At 49.5% G+C, this 23,720-nt stretch overlaps 1 protein-coding gene across 4 annotated transcripts in view; it reads right to left on the bottom strand.

Annotated features, from left to right (window-relative positions):
* Positions 1–702: 702 nt before the first annotated feature.
* The window catches only part of LOC311213457 (mucosa-associated lymphoid tissue lymphoma translocation protein 1-like), a 28,081-nt gene continuing 5,063 nt past the window's right edge, over positions 703–23,720 (bottom strand). For all 4 annotated transcript variants that reach the window (XM_084293468.1, XM_084293469.1, XM_084293470.1 and 1 more), the window contains 9 exons: positions 21,914–21,940; positions 20,890–21,093; positions 15,881–16,058; positions 12,242–12,316; positions 11,523–11,650; positions 11,120–11,251; positions 10,852–11,003; positions 4,504–4,629; positions 703–2,972 (listed from right to left, as the gene is read on the bottom strand). In XM_084293468.1, the coding sequence (XP_084149594.1) occupies positions 2,643–2,972; positions 4,504–4,629; positions 10,852–11,003; positions 11,120–11,251; positions 11,523–11,650; positions 12,242–12,316; positions 15,881–16,058; positions 20,890–21,093; positions 21,914–21,940 (1,352 nt within the window). In that variant the 3' untranslated portion in view covers positions 703–2,642. The remainder of the gene's footprint in view (positions 2,973–4,503; positions 4,630–10,851; positions 11,004–11,119; positions 11,252–11,522; positions 11,651–12,241; positions 12,317–15,880; positions 16,059–20,889; positions 21,094–21,913; positions 21,941–23,720) is intronic.

The following is a 23,720-nucleotide window of genomic DNA, read 5'->3' on the forward strand; positions in this document are numbered from 1 at the left end:
CATCTGACATTATTTCACAGAATCACAGAATCACAGAATTTCTAGGTTGGAAGAGACCTCAAGATCATCGAGTCCAACCTCTGACCTAACGCTAGCAGTCCCCACTAAACCATATCCCTAAGCTCTACATCTAAACGTCTTTTGAAGACTTCCAGGGATGGTGACTCCACCACTTCCCTGGGCAGCCTGTTCCAATGCCTCACAACCCTTTCAGTGAAGAAGTTCTTCCTAACATCTAACCTAAAACTCCCCTGGCTCAACTTAAGCCCATTCTCCCTCGTCCTGTCACCAGGCATGTGGGAGAACAGACCAACCCCCACCTCGCTACAGCCTCCCTTGCGGTACCTATAGAGAGCGATAAGGTCGCCCCTGAGCCTCCTCTTCTCCAGGCTGAACAAGCCCAGCTCCCTCAGCTGCTCCTCATAGGACTTGTTCTCCAGGCCCCTCACCAGCTTCATCGCCCTTCTCTGCACCCGCTCAAAGGGTCCATTAGGTAGGATTTCATCCTACCTAATGACATTTGATCCACTTGCTAAATCCACACTTCAGTATACTGTTACCTAAAGGAAGCAGTCCTCATGCATAAAATGCTAGAAGACACAGTTCAAAGCATAAAAAGCATTAGGGCAATATTAAATCACACGTCACACCCTGGCACTTAGAGGGAAAAACAAAGACCATTAACTTAGAGCCGCACGGAACTATGCATTCAAAAACACCAAGTGTTTTATTTAGAAAAAATAAACAGCCTTGCTTTGAATGAGATTAACATTCACATGAGATGACATCCGCCGTAATTACATGAGCCAGAGACACACTTTGCCCCACCGGTATAGAAGGGTGTGTATAATCCCTCCTTTTGAGTACTGTACTCCTCCTAAATGGCTCCACAGCAATTCCAACTGACCCGTCTTAAATTTCTGCTGGTGGTGATTTAATCTTTGGTTCTCCCCTCAATTAGTTTATTATTTTCTGGTTTAGTTTCTCTATCAGCCCATTCTATTTTAAACTTCATCCTGTAATTTATTTTTTTTTGGAGCTTTACATTTTTTTCCTAGTAGGCTTTCTAGACTTCAGCCAGATGGGGCCTCTCTTCTTTCCCTTGGCTCTACTCACTGTGAAGAGAATAAAAGCCTCCTCTGTTCTCTTTGGACAGGCTTCCAGCATTTGTAGGATGGTTTATCTGGAAGAAGCATTTCATATTTTTCCATGCTGCAATAGGCAGTCCCCACTGTACACTGATATGCTGTTATCTTCACTGCTGAAGAAGAACCAAAACTCAGAAAATGTTCTCTCCAGTCCTCTTTTAGAGCAAGACAGCGGAGAGAGCTCAGGCACTCTCCCCATCCCACCCCACCATCCTTGACTTCTCAAGAAGTCTTTGAGCTCCAAATTCCTCCTGCCACAGGATCACAATTGCCAGAAGGGTTGTCTGGAGCTCTCTGGTAGAGCTCCATGCTCCAAGCAAGGCCAACTTCCATCAGCTCACCAGCACCTTCTCCAGTCTGGAGTGGACCGTCTCCAGGGATGGAGATCCCACACCTCAACAGGGTCACTGGCCTCCATGTGCTATTTGATTGTCCTCCCAGGACAATCCTTATTAAAGAAAAATTAGAGAAGGCAGGGAGGAGACTGCAACCACTCAGGCTGGGCCTCCTCACCTGTGTTCCTCCCTGGACGGCTGGTTCTCCACAGAAAGTAGTGCTTCAGGCTGCCCACAGTGCATGTACACTGAGACAGGCACTTACAAAAGAAAACAAAACCTACCAAACAACAACGACAAAAAACAGTCGCAGTAATAACTATTTTTGAAGTTCTTCCTCCTCCATCCTGTTTTTTTCCATCTCCCAAATGTAGAGCCTCTGCATCTGAGAGGAACTCAGGACCACGCAGAAACACCCTTTTATGCCCCAATGTAACATGCTACAAGGGGCTACTACTGACGGAAAACCAGCCTTCACTGTAAACATGCACCTGACAGGATGTCTGAGCCTCCTTTTCCTAGCAAGCACTTTTCTTGCCTCGAGTATAAATACATTCTGTAGAAATATATAAACACATAATTTAAAACCTGCTTGGACACAAGCAGGATTTGGAAGGAAGGAAACCCCCAGTGCAACCCCAGGGGAAAGCTTACACATTCACACAGTTTTGTCTGGTCCCTTGGTCATTCCTTGTGTCCTTTGCACAAGCAGTAACAGCAGCTGTGGCCTTTGAGATGGTGCCTCTGCTGTAGCACAGGACTGTAGTGTTTGTGGGCTTCTCAACACAATTAATGCTGTAACGCTCGCTTTCAGGCACTTGCTTCACAAACTCCGATTCGCAGAAAACATCATCCTGTGCCCTTGACTGTGAGCACTGTTGGGTTCTGTCTGGAGATGTTATGGCTTGTCGGGTGGCTGGGTCCTCCGCCAGACGTGACAGCGACTCCTTGGCCTACAGCCTCATGTGGGACAGGGGTCGTTTCCAGCAGGCTTCAGGACCAGATGGGAGAAGCCTTTCCAAAAAAGCAGCCTTGGCCTCATTTGGACAGGGCGATCGCTGCGGCTGGGAAGCAGATAAATTCCGCCGTCTTTAGCACTTATATAACTGCTGCCTCTACAAGGCAGCCACCCCTCAGCTGAGCACACCAGCCTGCAGGGTCAAGGATTTGTTCCTGCCCGGGGGCCAGCCCGCAGCAATGCTGAGCAGAGCTCGCTCAGGCTGCTCTCATCATTCTCCTCTGGCTCACTGCTGGAGTTGGAGGGGTTGCTGCTGGGCAAGCTGTGGCCAGCACCTGTCCTCAAGGATGCCTGCTGCCCCTTCGGGTCCGCCCAGGCAGGAGTGTTCTGGTACTTTGGCTGGGCATAGTTCCTCTGGCTGAAAAACTGCCCCAGCAGAGATTTTGGGAGGATTTTCTGAAGGCTTTCACAAGTCCTTTTCTTCGTGCTCAGCTGGGTGTAATGCAAATCCAACTGTAGGACTACATCCACCTAGAAGGGGAGAGCAAAAGACACGAGGTGATTCGGAGACTAAGACTTGAAGCACAGCTTTTTTGCTCAGTCAAAAATCCTGACGGACTCTGCTGGCTGTTCTGCAGGCTCACAGCCCCATGCTGTGGTGTGCTGGAGCAATGCTGCTGCCACAGAAGATGAGCTGCTGTGTACGCTTGTGGCATTCGAGGGCCTGAGCCATGGTTTCTGGATTTCAGGACCTCTCCTGAGATCATGCCACCTCACTTAAGACCTTATCAGTGCAGGAGAGCATCACCCCAGGGCGCTGGTGCAGGGGAGTTGGAGGGGACAGGGACTGTGCCCAGGCAAACTGCACCCACACAAGGAAGGCCATGACATCTGTCCTGGTCATGACGTCTGTCCTAGCCACAGTACAGCACTGCACACACAGAGGGAGGCGTGCAAGGGCAGGCATATGAATCACTTATATAAAACTCACATCACAGAGTAAAAAATGAGAGTTTAAAACAGCAATGCTCTGCAGGGATCCATTTGCAGTCTAGTACTACTTTAGATCTCTATAAAATACGGTGAAAAAAAAAAAATCAGAAAATAGCAGATTCATGGCAGCCAAATCCCTGAACGTGAAACTCTAGCATGGGGCTGTGCCTGAGATGCCTGGCTGTACAAAGCAGGGAAATGTATCATGCAGCAAGGAGATTTTCCCTGTGTGCCTGGCAGGCAACACAGGGTCCAGCTCTCTTGTCTGCATTTAACAGCTTGGGAAGGGTTCAAGAAAAGAGCTCCAGGAACAATCAAGGGCTGAAAGAGCTGCCATATGCCGAGGCACGTACTGTTCTCAGCAAATGGAGCTCACTGTAGGCAGATCCACACAGCAGCTCGGGAGCAACGTTCAGGGTGAGCCTGCATGGAGCAGAGCAGATAAGCACCTGGCAAGATCCACTGGCTGGGTGATAGAGGGAGAAAAAAAATAAGGGAGAAAGCAGGTGCATGCTGCTATTTGCAAAGAGAGAATCTGTTGGAAGAGACAAGGCAGGCAACTAGCAATTCTGCCTTCTCATGGTCTTTAAATAGTTTGAGAGTCTTTTGAAGTGTGCCAGAGGCAGAGTTTGGCCCAGGTTTGGTAGTATCACTCTGACAGCAGGGGATGAACTCTCCTGCTGCTCGAGTTCCTGGCCAGCCTATGTGCCCATCTCTCAGGCAAGCACAATGCTTAGTGAGATATCCTTCACCCAAAACATTTGGGCTAATCCTGACCTCTGCGAGGTTGCTACAGGCAAGGAACAGCCTCTCTGGCCAGACAGCACAGAAGGACAGGATAAGCCAAGAGAAAGAAGTCAGCTTTTGTGCCCTGGAGACCAACAAGCTCCTCTAACATCAATATGGGCACTACACTGCAACACAGGAGGGTCTGAGCCCAGATGCTGGCCACTTTCTGCATGGAGCCAAGAGATGCATGGTCAGAGGGGCACAGCCAGTGGGGATGGAGAGTACCAGTTGTGTGAGGGAGCAAGGGAACAACAGAGATTTGCACATGGCAGCCCTCTACCTGAATTTTCTGTAGTCCACAGAGCTGGAAGATGCAGTCCTGCTCCTCCTGCTTGCACACAGATGCCAGCAGAGATTCCACTTGATCCGGGCGGCTCTCCTCCAGGTTGGCCACATCATCCACCTCCTGGGTCAGAAAGACAAAGGAAATGTAAGGAAATTTCAGTGTCAGCTTAGGCCTGGAGGAACAACTGTCCATCAAACATGCTGCTTCTCTACATGGCAGGGACCAGGGCTGGCCTGTGCCCTTGCCACGGGCTAGGGGCAATGCTGCGTACCCTAAGGGAAGTAGTACAGAGTGCAAACAGCAGAAATACAGAGATTTTACACACACGCCTTGTGGGAAAACCTAGCCAAACATCCCCTGAGGGCAGCAACAGGAAATCTGTGGTGTAATGGGATCTCCAGCAGTATAGATAGCAGCAACAGCCCATATCACAGCCACCTGTAGTGTAAGGGATGTGTCGAGGAGGGAGGAAGGAGTTTTCTGAAGGCAGAGCTGGAGGAAGCTCTGAGCTGTGCTGGGTGCTGAGCTAGCCCCTGCCATCTACAGAACTGTCAATTCTTCCCTAATTACTCAAACTTTTTCCAGAACAGCTCCCTCTCTATGAGATCCTATTCAGTAACCATCGTCTCTTGGAGCCTCCCCTTTTGGCCTGCAAAAGGCCAAAGCAATTTGTTTCTGGCCAGAATACCGGGGGTGGAAGCTAAAATGTTGGATCCCAAATGCTGGCTGGGATCTACAGGCATCACAGTCACTTTTGCCTGCAATGTTGGCAGAACAGGAGTAAACAGCCCATCATCTGTCTGTTGCTGATCCAGCAGGTCGACCAGAGGCAGGCTGAAGAAATAGCATTTATCTCAGGACAAAGCAAAGCCAAATCCCATCACTGCACTTGGCTACTCATTACTGGAAAGATAAACTGGAGGGTGTTTAGGAGAGATCAGGGCAGCAAATGGAGTTGCAGGAAGGGGGATGGCTGTGCCAACAAAGGGAGGACACAGCTCATAGGAGGATGGAACAGCTCTCCTGCTCAGGGAGCCTCCTCACGGTTCCTTCAGCAGGAATGAACTGCGTCTGAAACAGAAGACAGAGTGCAATGCAGAGCACCTTCTGCAGATGAACACTGCCCTCTCCTGCCCTCTCCTTCTTTGGCTCATCACATCAGGTATCTGCTTCGAGCTCCCTCAACTCAGCCACTGCTGTGCTGCACTCAGCAGCCGGGTTAAGATAAACCTGGAGACCAAACAGAGGGACCAAGCGGAGCAGCCTGGAAGCCACCGATGCAGGACTTCAGCAAGAGGACCACAAAAAGGAGCAGAGTGCTCCTACCGCACCCAGCCAGCTTCACCTCACCTGATGCTGCTGACATTGCACTGCGATGGAAAGACAGGGCAAGCATGCAGTCAGCCCTGCCTTGGGTAAGCCTACCCTGCCAGCCTCCTGCCATGGGAAAATCACCAACTTTTCAAGTTGAAGGTTGTGCCTGTGCTTTCAGTAGCATCTCTGGACTGTTATGAAGGTGCCAAAGTTATCTTTGAACCTTGCTGGACTTCCACAGACTTCCCCAGTGCATCCCCACATCCACAACCTCTGTCCCCAAGTGCCTCCTCTGGGATCCATCAGCCTGTTGGAGCTGGGGTTGGGCCATGTTCCCTTCTTTCTCCTTGCAGCCACGGATGTGCTGTGGATCAGATGACTTCTAAGTGCCTACTTTTGCAATTGCATTACCAGCCTTTGTGGTCACCGTGAATCTTTGGCGACTAACATCGCAATTTGGTTCACGCCAGCAGGGCAGGGATGCTCAGATCTGTTCTAATGCACGAGACTCTTCTCCTGAACATCTATTGTCCTGCAACTTCAAGCCCTTGTGGCTACGCTACCCTTTTTTTCAACCTAAGAAAAAAACAAATATTGCAGATGTGACTAGCAGGAATACAAGACTCCAATGCAAGTTAAGACTTGGTGCATGAAAAGCCAAGCAGCACCAGGAATCTGGGATGGGGAGAACCACGCAGCCTCCCTGAACGGGACAAAGACATTCCTTGGCATTGAACATCCAGATCAGATGTGCTGTTTCTCTCTGGCACAGACCGGGGGAGCAAATTGACCCAAACAAGGACCCAGTGCTCCAGCCTCAGCAACACTGAGCACCAGAGAGGGCTTCACACAAACCTGGGAGCTCTTGGCAGAGCTTTCTGCCCTGCTTTGGTTGCACCAATCATTGTGGACTGACCAGAGCAACTGAGTCATTTCCCATCCCGTGCTTATTCTCGTGCTTGCTTCTGCCTGTGCGCAGGACCTTGCACCTGCCAAGTAACAGCCTTGCTGTCAGATTGCACCTCCAGCTTATCCAAATCTTTCTAAAACCCAACCCTGTTTTTTCAGCACACTGCAGCGCTCCCCATGTTACGGGATCTGCACATTAAATAAGCTCATGCTGTGACACATCACTGATGTCATTAATGAAAACTGAAAGTAAAGCCGCAGCCCTGGTTTTCCAGAAGAAACATATTCAATCACCCTGAGAGCAGAAAAGTTTTATGTGAAGTTTAAATGGAGCCTCCCATGCTCCAGCCTGTGCCCAGTGCCTCTGCTCCTGGCACTGCTGACAAGCGCCTGGCTCCAGCCTCTCTGCAGCCGCCCCGTGGGTGATTATGGACATTGGTGAGCTCCCCCTGAGCAGTCCCCACTTCTCCAGGCTGAGCACTCCCGGCTCTCTCAGCCTCTCCTCACAGCAGAGATGTTCCAGGCCCTTCAGCTTCCCTGTGTCCTTCCTTGGCCCCCCAGAAGTACGCCTGTCTTCTGGTGAGGAGCCCAGCACCAGACCCAGCACTCCTGGCGTGGCCTCCCCAGTGCTGAGCAGAGGGGCAGGATCCCCTCCCTCCTCCTGCTGCCTCCTGCTCACCTTGGATCCCCAGGGCCTTCTCCTGCCAGGCTGCTTCCCAGCTGGGTGTCCACAGCACATCCCTGGGCTGGGCTCGTTCTCCCCAGGGGCAGAATTTTGCACTTCTTGGTGAACCTCATCAGGTTCCTGCCAGCCCACCTCTGCAGCCTGCCCAGGTTCCCCTGGATGGTGCATCAGCCACTTCTGGTTTTGTGTCATCAGCAAACTTGCTGGCAATATACTCTGACCCATCATCCAGCTTGTTAATAAGATTTAACATCTAATAAGATCGTTAATAAGATTTAACAGGACTGGCACCAGTGCTGATCCCTGGGGTACACCACTAGTGACTGGCCTCCCGTTTGAGTTCATGCCACTGATCACAACCTCTTGAACCTGGCAATTGAGTCTGTTTTCTATCCACTTATCTAGTCTGTTATCTCATCAGCGTTATCTCAGCATGTCTATGAGGAAGTTAGGTGAGAGACTGCTAAAAGCCTTTAGACAAAGGCTATCAGATTATCAGGCATGGCTTCCCCTTGGTAGTCCACACTGTAGTCCACACTGGCTGATTCCAGTTGTACATCTTGTCCTTACTGGGTTTGGAAATGCCTTCCAGGATTATTTGCTCCATCACCTTCCCAGATCTTTACTCTTGCCCTTCTAAAAGACAGGAGGGACGCTGGCTTTCTTCCAAGCCTCAGGAACTTCCATTGACCACCATGAGCTGACAGTGGCCTCGCAGTGACATTTGCCAACTCCTTTAGCACTCGTGGCATGGTTTATGTCCTAGTTTCTTTAAGTGCTCCATGATCTGATTCTCCTCCACCAGGGGAAAGTTCTCCTTGCCCCAGAGTTCCTCTCTGGTGTCTGGGAGTCCTGAAGACCACTCCGAACAGTAAAGATTGAGGCAAAGAAGATACTGAGTACCTTGTCCTTTACCATGTCCTGTGTCACCAGGGTCTGTGACCCATTTAGCAGGAAGGCTGTATTTTACTTGCCTTCCTTTGCTGATGTAGAAGCCCTTCTTGTTGCCATCAGATTCAATTCCAGACAGCCTTTGGCTTTCCTAACACCATCTCTGAATCCATGTCTCTACAGTCCTCCTGTGCCATCTGCCCTTCCTTCTACCTCTCACATCCCTGCTTGTCACGTCTGAGCTCAGTTAGGAGCCCCTGGCACATCCATGCAGGTTTCCTGCAGCCTTTGCCTGCTCATTGGGATTCCTGAGCTTAGAGAAGGGGAAAAAAAAAAAAAAAAAAAGAAAACCAGCAACAAAAAAACCACCCCACCAGCTCTGCTGGACCTCTCATCTCTCCTGGACTGCGTCTCACTGAAGATACCTCTTGAGCCTGGTGACCTTCAAGACATTCATCTGGGCAAGGAGTGACCTAGTCTCAAGGGATCAATTAAAGCCTTGACATACGAGACTCAGAGCTTCTCTGCCGACAGCAACTTGTTATCCACAAGTACATGCACTCTGCTAAATTCCCAGCCTCTGTAGCCTCCTGCGCCAATGACTTCCACAATCTAATTACAATGCACACAGGCAACTATTTCCTTCCATTAGTCTCCTTTATCATTTCTGGCTGGCTAGGAGTCAGGAAATGGAGAAAAGAATTTTCTGAATTAATATTTATATTCCATTTGTAATTACTGACAAATGTTTCCCCATGATGGAATGTACTATTTAATGAGGATGATGCCCTGGAATTGGCAAGGCCAGAGTTTTGGTGGGCCCAGAGATTCAGATACTCTAAATAATATGGGGAGAAGGTGAATGGGGAGACCATTAGGTCAAACAGCTCCAGATCAAGTGACTTGACTTGAAAATATGGAGCTTCAACACAAAAGTTTAAAAAAGTAGGTATTTAAACAGTACAGAGGAAAAAAAAATTGAATGTCTTAGCTCTCAGCATTACTCATTTCCACCTATGTCCTAAAATAGCTTCTCTCTCTGAGGAAGATGCAAGACAAGGGACAGGAAAGAACACTACCACTGGACAATTAAAGAAAATGAAACAATGCTAGAAAAGCCCATCATAATTATCTCTGACAAGCCCTACATCAAGCCCAAGCTCTCTGCTGAAGTCACTTTGGTAGTCAGAATATGGCAAATGTTATAAAATCTGACATTTCCTCAGCCAAACGGCCCCCTGAACTCATCTCCCAGGGCTTAAAACATACACCTCACATCATGCCTGTGTTTGCCTGCCTTCAGCCTCCAGCTCCCGCATCTCAGCAGTGCGCTCAGACGGTCCTCTGGCTCCTCTCAGTGTCCCTGGCAAGCAAGGATGCAGCCAGAGTGCCCAAATCCCCAGAGGAGCCAGGTGTCCTCCTACACCCTGAATCTCTGGGTTGGTCCCCAGGGTGAGTGTGGGTGGCCTCAGGGTGGATGGTTGGCGTGCTCGATGAACTGCAAGGTGTGAGGATGTGCTGCCATGTCAGCAGACACCACTGGAGGTCAGTGTAGGCTAGCACCGCCATGGAGCAGACAGGGACAGGGATTTTACCACTCCAGCTTTCCTGGGTCCCCTTTTTGTCTCCCTGATCCCTCTTGTGCTAGTCTGGGATGCAGGAGCAAGCAGATGGGTCTCCCTTTTCCCACAAGCGCTGCCGTGGGATGGACACATGCACCCACACACAAAATTTTCAGGTGCGTTTTGGGAGTTCACAAGGGGAAATGATGATCTGGTTTTGTTAAGGGGCAGGATCAGGCTCCAAACCTCCCGCTGGATGCACTGCTCCGCATCGGTGACCACAATGTACTTAGGGGCAGCATCCCTCCATGAGCAGCAAGGGCCAAAAGATCCACCACAGTCATGCTACGCTTCAGCAAAGGGACTACAGAAAAATGAGGAAGATTGTTAGCAAAAAGGATCAGCAAGAGGATTAAATCCTTGGCAATAGCGTGCAGACCACTGGAAAAGACCACGCTGTGAGCATGGTCTGTTAGGAAAGGTGTGAGAAGGGGTATGAGGAAGCTGGTATAGATCAAACGGGAACAAGTCCATGAGAATATATCATTGTGTTGAGATATTTTAGCACAGCGGGTTAAGACGGAATCATTCAGAAAGCCAGACCTGCTTCCAAACGCAGAAAACAGACAGGCTCTTCATCTCAATCAGATTAAATGCAATAATTTAATCAGGCAGGCCAGAAATCAGTCTGACGAGTAACTGGTTAAAGGCATTGAAACTGGCACTAAATCCTTTTCACAATGCATTAGGAGCAAGGCAGGCAGTCTGCCAACCACTGATGTGTGGAAGGAGCATTTAAAGAGCACAAAGCTCCTGCAGGGAGGCGGTGTCAGCAGTAACAGTGGCGGGGATCCTGTTTCAGATGGGTTCAGCCTTTTCCAGCCCTTGGGACTCCTTGGGCTCACCACAACCCTCCCTCCCCCTCCTGCCCCAGTGGGAATCAAGGGGAATGGGACCGGCATCTCCCCATTCGAGACTCACGGTGGGCTGGCGGAGCATGAGGTGGGCATCAGTGATGTGGGCCGGGGGCTCCTGCAGCTTGGCGCAGACAGACATCACGTTGGAGAAAAGGTGTTGGAAGCGGAGCTCTGCCTGTGCCCCACAGGGGAATGTCACTGTTTCTCTCGGTGGCTCTGCAAGGGGAAGCAGAGTGGGGTCAGCATGCAGTTCCTCCAGTGATCCCTCTGCAGAGAGGTGCCTCTGAGGGGCACAGCGACCCCCCTGCTCCCTCCACCCCTGCACAGCTCACCATGGCCACATCCCCAGCGCTCCACGGCTGCTCCCAGGGGGCAGATGGGGTCTGTCAGGGAGCGGGCTTCCTTCAGAGTGTGTTTGATCTCCATCACCTGCTTCCCAGTGACCAAGGGATCCCGGCCGATGTCTGGAGGAGACAATTTAGAGGCACAAGGGTCACTCCAGGTTCCTTATTTGCCACCCTGCCTTTCAGACCCAACATTAGCATCCTGGTCCTGCTGCCAGGTTATTAAAACTTTCCACGGGGCATGGCACAAAACTTGATTTTGGGGGCAGGGGAAGTGTGGGTGTTTATCCTCACTGTCCCCCTTGCTGGGACTTGGCTTCTGCTGATCTCTCTTCTCATCCCTGCTGCTGAAATGAATGGTTTCTAACTCGGGCTAAAAGCACTTCTTTACCTTCTAACACATCCTCCAGCATGTGTGTAACCTTCTTCTCCTGCAAAATATGTTTCTTCAAATATTTCATGAAGATCCCAGAGCTGAACTCCCCATCCTGCAACTCATAGGCTTCCGCATCTTCACACCTGTAAGGGTAATGATTCATCTTTACCTTTCTGCAACGGGGAGGAATCAGGGTTTGTTGGCTGAGCCTGAGTTAGCTCCTCAAGCAATGCTGCCAAGCGCTTGATGTTAGCCCCAGAGAGGATGAGAAGGGCATGGGATGGGAAGAAGTGGTGAAAGGGGACAGGAGAAAAGAGCACAACTTCTTTTGTCAGCCTGGCTGGGTGACAGCAGCTGAGCAGCCCCTAAGGCTAGCACTGGAGCAGTAAGCAACGCTCATCTTCATCTCAGGAGGCTTCTGGTGACCTGCTCATGGCACACATGCCTTGGGAATCAGGCTCAGGTCTAGAAGGACAGATGACAGGAGCTGATGCCACCTTCACAAGTAACCTGTAACTGATAAACAGGCTACCACTAGCAATGGCAGGAGGAAGAGAAGAAGTGTTCAAACGGGAAATGCTAGAGATAGGATAAGAGCCAGAGAAAACATAAGAAAAGCAGTCTCAAGCCTCCAAAGCCCCCAGGCATGAAGGTACGAAAACAGCTGGGAAAGTGCCAGCTCCTGCCAGGATTTGGTCCTGTGTCACAGTGTGGGCACAGCAAAATACACTTACGTGGCGTAGCCATAAACGATATTGCCCCAGGGCTCCAGCGGCTGTACCTGGGAGAGGGCACACTCTAGGTTGTACCTGTAAGAGATGAAAGTACCAGTCAGTGCTGAGAGCAACAATGTGTGCCTGGAGGGGACAGCCAGTGTGCTCCACAAAATCCACCTGCTGTGGATGACAATAATATTAACACCCATGTCAAATATACTCATGTTACTTGGGCAGCAACTGAAACTAAAGCTAGGAGTCCTAAGAACCCAAACCATGGGAAAATGAGCAGATAGCGTCACCTCTGAGCTATCTACACTGGTAACTGCTCTCTATCCTGCAAGTGAGCCTAGCGCTGTGGGTGCAACCATGCCTCCTCCCTTCTGAGGCTAGTTTTTCACAAATCCAAGCAGCAGCATGCTGCAGAGAATGTGTGGGTTGCAATGGACTGCTGGCTATGAAGGACTTGGAGGTGTGCACCAAAGCACAGCTTGTGGCTATGGCTTGACTGCCTGTCTCAGGGTTCTGGGGTACTCCACAGCTCTTTTCCAGCCCCCACACATACCTTCTGCCCCAAGAAACCAAAGTGAATACATGGCCAGGTCTCACTGGGGGATGGGATCAGTACAGCTGGAAGCCCAGTATTGGTTCTGACACCAGGGTGAGCACAGGCCTGCTATTTTCAAAATCAGTTATATCTGAAGTGATAGTCCTGGTTTCCACCAAAATAGATGTCCTGGTAGCACTCTTGGCAAGCCTTACCTAGGAGCTCGCCCAAATCAAGACATATTGGAGAGCACAAGCACTGGTTGCTTCTGAGGTAGGAGGTCTACACCAGTGATTTGGAGCTATTCCCAATCACACAGGGATAAAAGCCAGGCACAAAGATGGCATTATTTGGTGTTATTCAATTCCAGCATAGCTTGCTGGGGCTGAAGCTGGCATGCTAAAGAGAGCAGAAGGGATCGTTGTATTGCCAGCAGCCAGTGAGTTACCTACTGCTGGCGGCACAGCCTGTGGAAGATGTTCAATGGCAGTATTCATCTGGCTCGTATAAGTTTTCTAAAGATGATCAAAAGAGAAAATGTTGAAAAGGAGATACACTTCTAAATATGAACACTGAATGGAGAGATTTATCTGCCTCCCAGGTGCTCCTAAATGAATACAGAAATCTGGGATGCCGGGTCCAAGAAGAAATGAGACAGCACATCCCAAAATAAGCCTGTTGTCCACATGCTGGGAACATCCACCTGAGGCTGCACAGACAAAAGTTGATGCAAACCTTTTGTGATGGCATCAGCAGGCATCCACAGCTCCAGATGCAGCTGGTGCATGCAGCAGAAGTTCTGGCCATGGTTTCCTGCCCCATGAGAAGACAAAGTTTTTTTCCAGACCATGACTAAGCACAGGAAGATGTCTGACATCAGAGAAGGTGGCAGAGCTTCCTCCTGCCTCAGGCCCTATAGAGGCTCATTCACACAGCACTTCTTATACAACCCAGTTCTGATTTGCACCCCAGACAGAAGACAGTGTCCTCCTCCTGTCCTAAGCAGCACACTCTAGAAACCTTCATAAATCAGGAAATTCCTGGAAGAGGCAATCGCATCCACCCTAAATGAACACATAAATGTACTAGGTTACACACAGGCTCCTTGTTCCTGGTTCGTTCTGTGCTGAAGCTGAACATCTGCCACCACTTGGCAAAGGACCGTGTATTTCTCATCGCCTTGGCATTTCTGATGCCGACATATGGGGCGAAGAGATACTCTGCGTGAGATCCCTCTTAGCACACACACGGCTCCTCCTGCTTCACGGACAGCTGGGCAAGCCACCAAAAGACAACAGCTATCTGCAATTCACAACATCAGTTTAACCAAAAGGGTGTTGGGAAAGGGGGCCCTGGGAGCCCTGTTTTACTGAGTGCTGTAAACACACGCATCTATGAAATCCAGATGCTTTGCTGAGCTGAAGCAGTGACTTCTTAAGAAAAACAAGCTGGGCAGAGAGCTTCTGCCGCAATTCCCTGTGAGCCCAGGGATAACACCTTCTGCACTAAGTGCTGCGCTTGCTGTGGGAAAGGGTAGAAAAGAAGTGTGAGATTGGGGGAGGAAGAGAGAAAAACAGCCACATCACCACGCCTAAACATCAGAGCAGATCTCACATCGCATCCTTTTCCCAAAGCACCATACAAATTCACGAAGCACATAAACAGCCAGCGACACCAAGGACGGAGGTATCAGCCCTAAATCCACTTCATGGGTTGTCGCTGTTTGTGTTAGAAACCCCAGTGCAGCACTGCCCTGCTCTTTCCAGGTGGAGCATTTGACATTTGGGTGAGTTCCTGGCCTAACCTCCGCCCTCGGATTTGGCAGGAGCTGTGCTGATGATTCAGCAGTGCCCCTCAGCAAGGGCTCTCAGCAGCACAGGGCAGGGAATCAAGGCGCTCTGCTCCTGCCATGTGCTGGCAGAGGCAGTGAGACAGCAGGAGGAGAGGGATGCTTCGCCACAGGGCTTTTGGGGCATGTATCCAGGGACAGCAAGCTCTATCAGTGGTGGCAACTTAGAGCTGCAAAATGCAGGGTAAGTCCCAGTGCAACCAGCTTGCAATCTATTCAAAGCAAGTGTTCCCAGCTCTGCAGCTAAAAGATGTCAAAGACCTAATGTCTTACCAGGGGCTAGCAGTTCTTTTGAGACAGTGCTATCAAAATCTTTACTGTCTTTCCAATGCTCAGTGCAGGAACCACAGAAGGAAGAGGAAGAATTTTCTGCCTTTGACCTCCAGGTCCTTCCTGTCCTGTAAATCTACCTCAGGAGCCCCAAATAAATGAAACTATCACGGCTTCTACTGGATAAGCCTAACTACCTCTGTTGGAAATGGGCAAGTAGTAACTTTCTGCAGCCCACAAGATGCACGATAGAGATGTGCAGGCCAATGCAGGATGATAGGTTTTCTACACTGAGAAGAAAAAAGCTGATTCCTGACCTCAGCAGCAGCCTTGGTCCCACTTAACACAACGACTTCAGAAGCCTTTAAGGCCAGTAAAATCAAGTGGTATGGCTTAAAATGCTTTCTACATTGTGTTGCCTCTTCTTACTGAGATCTTAACAAAAACACAGCCGAGAGAAAGAGATGAGCTAAATGGCCCCAGGCTGAGCATGCGGGGCAACTCAGTGAGATGACAGGGGGACACTGCTACAGCCTGCCTGGCTGGGTGGGTCAGTGCAGGTGGCTGAGACATAAAAGGCCAACCCGTACTATAGCTACGCTGAGTTTCAGCTATGACTTTATGCCAAAGTACAGCCAGCCCTTTGCAGACTGCAGCTGACCTGCCTGAATAGCCTCTATTTGTCAGGCTTTGTCATTCCCCTTCTCTCCAGCACATCTCAGGCAGGATCTGATGCTTACAAAACCACATCTAGCACGTGACTGACTGTGCTTCCCAGGAGACCCTGCAAGACCTGACAGCCTTACTGATTTTATGACACAGACGGATAACCTTTCACAGAGCCCTCAGCAGTGCAACAGAGGACAAACATCTCACGTGGCTGTGCAGGAGCCCATTGCTGAAGGGCGGATGAGGCTGGCAGCTGTTTCCCCAAGCCCTCGAGATGCCACAATCTGCCTGCCCCACTGAGGAAGGGGGAAGAGCACCCTACCATTTCCTGCAGGTGTCCAGCAGGATGAGGTTCAGGGCCGTCTGCTGCTGCTGCATCTTCTGGAGGATCCTCTGCACGCTGATGCAGTTCTCAGGGGCATACGGTTGTGGAGCATCGATGGGGACCATGTAGTTCCTCCCCAGATGTTCATAGCCATGCCCAGCATAGTAGAATATAGCTGGAAACAAGGAGAGGAAAGGATGAGTCACAGTGCAAACCTGTAGGCTTGTAACCAGCTTCCCATGGCCATCTTCCACCTCCCACGCTGAGGGATACTGGCATGGGACAGACTTACACCAGGAGCACTTATAGACAGAGAGCTTAAGCCATGTTGGCCTCACAGTTTCAACTTTTTCCAAATCCATTCCCTTCAGCAGAGCTGACAGTAGCCCTAAGAAGCTCTCTTGTACTTGTGGTTTCCAGCAGTTCTTCAGGAGACACCAAAGTCACTGGGTATACATTAGCTAAACTGTAACCATTTGTGCTACAACATCCAGGCTTGGATGCTAAAATGTAATCATTTGTGCTACAACACATTAACAACCTTTTAAGAAACACCGCAGCTTCCTAGTTTTGGAGGAGAGACTGTCAGCAGCTTAGGTGATGGGAAACACTCCTCTGGTTTGAAAAGTCAGCCTGCATTTTATACAACTACGAGCCAGTGGAAAATGAGATTTAGAAAGAGAGAGAGATGAGTTCTCCAGATGTCCGGATCATGTAAACCATGGGCTTCAACAATCTCAAGCCAGATACCAGCCCTGTAAGGTGGGAGAGGAGTTAGATGTCTCATCCAGACATCTGTGGGAAGTCCAACATCCAATGTGAATTTTGGTTTTGAGCTTTACTCTCGAGCATATGAAACATAACAATGGTTTCTGCCTTTACAAGAGACAGCAACATGGGAACATCCAGCTTGGAAAGCCAGCACTGAGGAAGGTGACACAGCCAAAGCTGGTGCTTCTCCAGCCCCTGCACACGTGCTGAGGGATGGGCTCTCCTTCTGCCCTGGGACCCCCAGCTGGGCTGTAGCTTCCCAAAAAGAAGCTGCGCAGTGGCTGTCTGCCCCTTCCCAGCACTGATAAAACTGCTTGTGGGATGCTGTCGAAAGACAGCTTGGGGAACTGAAATCTGCTAAAAATAGCTCCACGAGGTGACGCAAACAGTTGCACTACCGCAATTGAGGGACAGTGAAGAATGAGGTCAGAAATGGGAACAAGCAGCTAAGAGGCAAAAGTAAGAGAAATTCATAAGCCAGATTCACTGCCAAAGCCCACGCTTCATTAAGTAACCTCTCCTCTATTTCCCTTCCCCTCTTCCTGCCCCTGTAGTTTGCAGGAAATTCACTTTGATCTCTGATGCTGGAAGGGGTGCAATGAGTGGGGCAGGAGCTGAAGGACTGAAAGCATGATCTCATCGTATGGAGGCCTAAAGTCAGCAGGGGTTTCCATTCTCAGGGTACGATGGAAAGTTACTCAAATAGATGTTTTCACAGATGCCCACAAGGTTTGGGTTCCTCTTCTTATGGATTGCCAGCCTGAGACAGAGGGCTCTGACTTGCAGAAGTTTTAAACTTTCATAATTCACAAATCAAAGCCACAAAAGCCTGCTCCAAAAAAAGAGTATAAAATGGGAAGCATTCTGGAAAAATCAGATGCAGGCATTTCAGGCTTGGACTCTAAAGTAGTCAAGCACTTCTGGCTTTTGTCTGTCTGCCTCCATTTCTGCACATAAAATGGAGGTGATGACATCCTTTACCTGACAGTGTCACCAACGCTTGGAAAGACCTGAAATATTACAGAAAAGCCCACAAGAGATCATTAAATCATTAAATCCCCTAACTCTGGGGGTCCTGTTTTGCACCCTGAATACACTGTTGAATGCTCCCTGTGCTATATAAACCACAAAGACTTGAGTTCAAACAGAAAGACAGGTTCTTTACATCAGCTGAACAACTTTGCTGCAAATCTTTCTTAGACTTAATCTCTCTTCCTGAACAGGAACGTCAACATTTTGCCTAGAGGGGGAAAAGGTGTTGTTTTTGTTTTGCTGTTTTTTGTTTTTGTTTTCCCTGAGTTACATTTCAGTGCTCTTCCCACATCTTGTGAGTCAAAACTGCTGAACAGAGACAAGCTTCCGAGTACCAAATTAAAAAGGGGAAGCTCCAGGCACTGCTTATAATACAGGAAATGTCAGCATGATGCTTAATTAACGCATGACAGCTTATTCCTAGTATTTCGCTTGTAACTTTCTGCTCTTATTGCATTTCCGACATTATTTTTTTGACTCAGGACTTTTTAGGACGCTTGAAATAACCACTAGGGAGATTCCTTGTTTATCCGAGGACTATATAATTAGACTATTCAGGGGATGTCTGGGGCCTTCAAAATCACCATTTCTAAGAGGAGGTCTGGAGGAAAAGCAGCCAGATGAGCCACCACCTCCATGCAGTGAATTAGAGAAGCCTTTGAATCACCTCAAACATCCAGACATATGATACCTCTGTGCCTAACAATGAAGCCTGGTTTTGTTCTGGGATGGAGAAATCTCAGATGAGGCTCAATAACAAAAAAGCACAAAGTCCAGCACTCAGGCAGGTAACACCAGGCCGTGCTTTGTCCGGGGCTGAGCGCTGACTGACCAGCAACCCTGGAGATAAGGACCTGGGGTCACAGCAGACACCCTGCTAATGATGAGCCAGCACCCGGGAACAGAGCTATGTTAGGAGACAGAGCACCAGCAGGGCAAGGGAAGTTCTCAGCACTCTCCTTGGCCCTAAGGAGACCCCACTTAGGTCCTGTGTCCAGTTTTAGGGACTTCAGTTCAAGAAGAAGGTGGAGAAGCTAGAAAAAGGGCAGTGGGAGCTACTGAGATGCTGGGGTCCAGGGCCTGGGAAGAAAGCAAGGAGAGATGGGGTGGGATGGTGATGTGGAGGTGAAGGAAGGGTCTAACAAGAGCCTGCAACTGCTGTAGGGGCAATTAAAGAGACAGCAAAGCCCAGCTCTCCTCATCAGCACAGGCCATATAAAACAGGGCAACCTCAGCTCCAGAGGGTCAGAAACAACTTCCCAGGAGGAGGTCTGCCCTGAAATGGGCAGGTGGAGAGGTGAGGTCTCCAAAAAAGAAAACACCCACAGGTAGAGGCACTGAGATGTCTCTGTGCAGATGTCTCTGTGCATGTCCAACACACCCACGTGGATGTACAGGATCGGTTCCCACATGGGCACCCCTGGGATCTTAGAAGTTCTAACAGGCTACCTAGATTGTGACTGGAACTGCAGCCTCACCACCATCATCCACCATGTACGAGTTGCATGAAACCTGAATTTCTCAATCATTTCTAGGTGTTTATCCTGGAGCTAGTGCCTTGAAAGATGGCAGTTGTTGAAGGAGTTGTTGACTTCCTTGTAAATATGCATTAACAAGACAAGGTAATTTAAAGGATTTGTGCTTCACCTGTTTTTTTAATCTCATGCAAGAAAACAGATGAAAAACTACTGGCAGATGCATCACAGTGAGATGCAGCACAGTTCAGGTGGAGAAGCCCTGGGGCAATCAGCAGGCAGACTGACCCAACACCCCACCCTAAGCCTGGATGCCACCCATTTACTGCAAGAGTCTTCCACTCAAACACAGTGCTGGGACCAGCCTGTGCCAAGGTTCACTGCCTCAGAATAATAGCAGACCACTCAGCTTAGAAAGCTGTAAAGAAAACTACTATTTGAAGCAGGCTATGCCTAGCAAACACTTGAGGATTATCAAGGTTCAGTAATTCAGCTGTTAATGCTTTCCTTGCCAGTGCACAAAATCAATTTTGCCAGGAAGGATCAATGGCCACAAATGCAGAAAAGCACTAGAAGTTTAAATAAGGCATGACAGCATGAAAGGTTCGCCATTTCCAAATCTTTTTCTTCTCCATTGCTTACGAAAACAGGGGAATTGCCATGGAAAATAATGCCGTTTGGTCCTCGCTTGCTACAGATACCAGGTAGGAATGGCAGTGCCTTACACAGACATGGAAAAAGCACAGCACCTCCCCAGGGAGGACACTAGCCCAGGAGAGGCAAAGCCTGAGGTGCAAGGGGATTTCAGACAGCAACCACAAAAGGAAGCTGCAGGTGAAGTCATAGGAATACACTGTCATCAGATGACACATGGCTGGAGCAGCAATAACTGCATGATGCCTTTCCCTGCCAGCTCAGCCTCCCTGAGTGACTCAGTGCCTCCCGGAACAAGGTAGCTTTGCAATGTTTCCATCTGTGGCTTCGTCCCTATCCATTGCACAACCTCCCAGCCTCACACCGAGTGCTAGAATTGGCCTGTGTTGACTTTTGCTGTCTCAATACCCTGGTTCGCCATGCAGCTGAAAGGGTGGTGACGATAAGCACTTTCCGAAGCAGGCTGTGCCTCATGCTGAGGTTTCAAAGGAAAAAAAAAAAACAAAACATCTGCCAGGTGTTTTGGGGGTATCCATCAGGCTGGAAGACCCTTAGAAACCTCACAGAAGCTACTTCTCACCACCAAAATCTGAACACCTGCTTTAAGACCCACAAGATCTGCTCTTTGGTTTTATGTTTAAGGAACATTTCCCGTTGAAGCCCAGCCCCAAAGCCATCTGCAGCTGGGAATACGCGCTTCTGCAAAAAAGGCTGTCAGAGGCTCAAGCTGGACCATGAGGAATGAGAAACAAGCAAAATGTGGCCAGCTGTAGCCATCACAGATCAACAGGAGCTCCTGTCCTGGAAAAGGGCCAAGTGGGGCAATCAACAATCTCCTGAATTTTAAAACACCCTCTCCCAACCCCAACTGGAAGCACTAACTCCCCAAAACATCAGCAGAAAACCATGCTAATTGAGCCACAGGGTAGCCATGTGACAGTGAAAAACCTGTTCTGCTTGCCTGTAACCTAGACAAAACGTTTACCTGAAGAGAAAAGGTATTTTTTTTATTATTATTTTTTTGCTCCTCCCTTGTATCAACCACTGCTACGTGTACACAAACTGATGCCTTACCATAGACTCCTTTTCCCAGGAGCTGCAGGAACCGACTGACTGCTGTCACCATCTCAGCCTTGTTCAGGTCCAGAAGAGAGACAACTTGGAAGCCCAGCTGCTTCAGAAGAACGCTCAGCTCAAACACATCTGTGACGGGAGCCATCAGGTTTGGATGATGCTGGTAACGGTTGTTGCCCACTAAAAGTGCTATCTTGCCTGTAGCTAACAGAAACACCAAGTGAAAAAGCTGTAAGCACACAGCAGGTGGCAAGGTCTCACTTCCTTTGGCTGGTGTGAGGGCAGGGGAAATCTTTCTCACTTTTAGGCAGGAAGGTTAGACCTTACCCTGTCACGAGCCTGGAGTGCCCTCCAAAAAGCCCTCAGCCTTCTGAATACTTTGGCAAAACGTGCAAGGCATCATTTTGAAAGAAAGACCAGAAAAGTTTCCAGGTGGAAAGCAAAACCGCAGGAGTGGAGGAGGATCTGCACTACTGAGGTTATTTGGCACCAGCCCTACTGTGACTGTTTCGCATGCTGGCGGTGCCTGGGAGGGGGAAGCTCTGAGCCAGAGGTCCTTTCCCCCCACAGGACTGAAGGAGGGAAAGCCAAGGCTCTTGCTTTCATTTTAGCCCCCAGCTTCCCCTGTAGGAAAATCAGATTGGCTTTCAGCACCTGTGGGAGCATGGAGCTTTGCTCTGGTCCAAGGAGGTATTTCAAAGAAGGGAAAAGGCGTTGTGTGACCCAGACTTCGTAAAGTCATTTGGCAAGCGCAGAGGTTGAGATTGGGTTACTCATTAGGAATAATCTTACTCCACTGGCTGAGACTGATCAGGTCTTGGCAGGGAAAAAGACTCTCATCCTGTGCCTCACAGCTCTGATCCAGAAAGCTCAGAGCCAGCGGAGCCTGTGACGATGTGGCCATAAAGGCTTGAAATGGCCTCTGCAAGAAAAGCACCCCTATGCCCTGCCCTCCCATGCACCCTGGAGCTTGCCTTTTAATCAAGGGAATAATTGCTCAGGAAGAAATGATGACAGCACTCACCAAAAAACTTCTCTGAATGACAGGAACCTGGAAAATAGAGAGGGGAACGATAAGTCAGTGCTCAGCACTCAGCATCCCAGTGCCAGCCCCCACAACAGGTCTGAAACCTGTTCCTGTGGCCCCTGGCAATGCAAAGCTGGATCATGCGGTGCATCTGCATCTCATCCGCATCTGTAGAAGTAAAACAGGCTGCTCCTTGGGCAAGTTTTTCACTGTCTGCTTGGTAACCTTGAAGACACTTGTCTGCTGATTTCAGGAGCCTGCCTGAGCTGGCCTTTGGGAGGGACCTGAAACCCCATGTCAGCAGCAAACGGGAACGGCAAGTGGTTGGAGTTGAAAGGTAGGGCATGTCGGAAAGGAGGGTGCCTGTGTGTGAGCAGCCAGGGAGCAAAGCTGAGAGAAGGAGCAGGCAGGAGAGCCAGCGTGGAGGAGCTGCTGCCTATCAGGACATCTGTGCTGCTTGGACCAGCTCTGCCCGGACTGCTGTGCTTCCCAAAATGCCGGTGCTGCTCCCTCGCTGCAGTGAAAGGAAAGGAAACAGAATGACTCCAGGAAGAAACTCAGTCAACATAAGCCTCAGGACTGAAAGCTGCTCCCCGCAAGCGGGAAGGAAGCTGGCTGTTTGCTCTTGGTGGTGATAATATTCCTAGCACCTTCAACACCCTGGTTTGTCTCTTCCTGCCTTTCAGCAGTTCCAGCTCAGGAAGGCCACCCCAAAATGTGACTCACTTTCACATCAGCTCCCCTGTCTGAGCACTGCACTTTGTGGGTGCTGGTGTGCCTGTGGGGAGTCCATGCAGGAATCCCACCCCTCAGTGCTCCCAGCATGCAGTCTCTGAAAATCATCATTACCCTGACAGCTCCACATTTCCCTATTTAAAAAAAAAAAAAAAACAACAAAAAATCCAGCACAGGAGAAAAGCCTGGAACTCTATAAGCTCTAAATGAAGAAAGGGCATATTTTTAATTGCATAAATCTTATGAGTCTGGAAGACCTTTAGCACCAGAACACACAGTGATGACAGTGCTGGTAATGCTCCAGGGATGCCTGGACATCCATCAGAGCAAGCCTATTTGTCCTTTTCTGCCCTCTGACAGAGCCACCTGTTGCATTTTAAAGCTACTCAGCCATAGCATTTTGAACCCAACCCAGTCTGATGTCCCTTTCATGCTGACTGTTACTCCTGGGTGCTGTTTTTGCCAGACGCAAGAAGGCAGGGAGAATACACAAGGCTCTGATTATACAGGACCAGTTTGCTCCCTGGAGAGGTTTTAAAGACAGCCTGTAAGGCCAGATGAGAAGTTTATAGCATAGAAAAATCTCTAGATGGAGTAAAGAGCCCACAAAGCTATTTCTGACTCACTGCAAAGGCAGAAGGCCAAAGCAGCCATCACACTGGAGGTGGAGCATGCCCGAGGCCCCGGGGATCCATCTTCTCCCCAGGATCCATCAGGTCACACAGCACGTGCTGCATCAGCCCCGGGCTGCTAGCCCGATGGGGCTGAACCTTCCTGAAATAAACACCATCCTCTCCAGCTCCACGCGTCTGAGCACATCGCTTCATCTTGGCAAGGCTGTGAATCAGTTTTAGTGAAGGGCCCTGTTGCAATTTGTTGCGGGATCTACTAAACCAGCACCTCGGCAAGGCAAGAAAAACTGCAGTGAGCACCAGAGAGTGCACCCTAATGTGGCTGTTTTCCTACCATCCACAGGACACAGCAGCATCCCAAGCCGCGGTACAGCCAGGCAGACAGAATGCTGTTTTTTTTCTTTTACAGTTGCTACTTCCCTCGCCAAATCTGAACC

This window comes from Netta rufina (assembly GCF_964035555.1).
Source record: "Netta rufina genome assembly, chromosome: 11".
Lineage (NCBI taxonomy): Eukaryota > Metazoa > Chordata > Aves > Anseriformes > Anatidae > Netta > Netta rufina.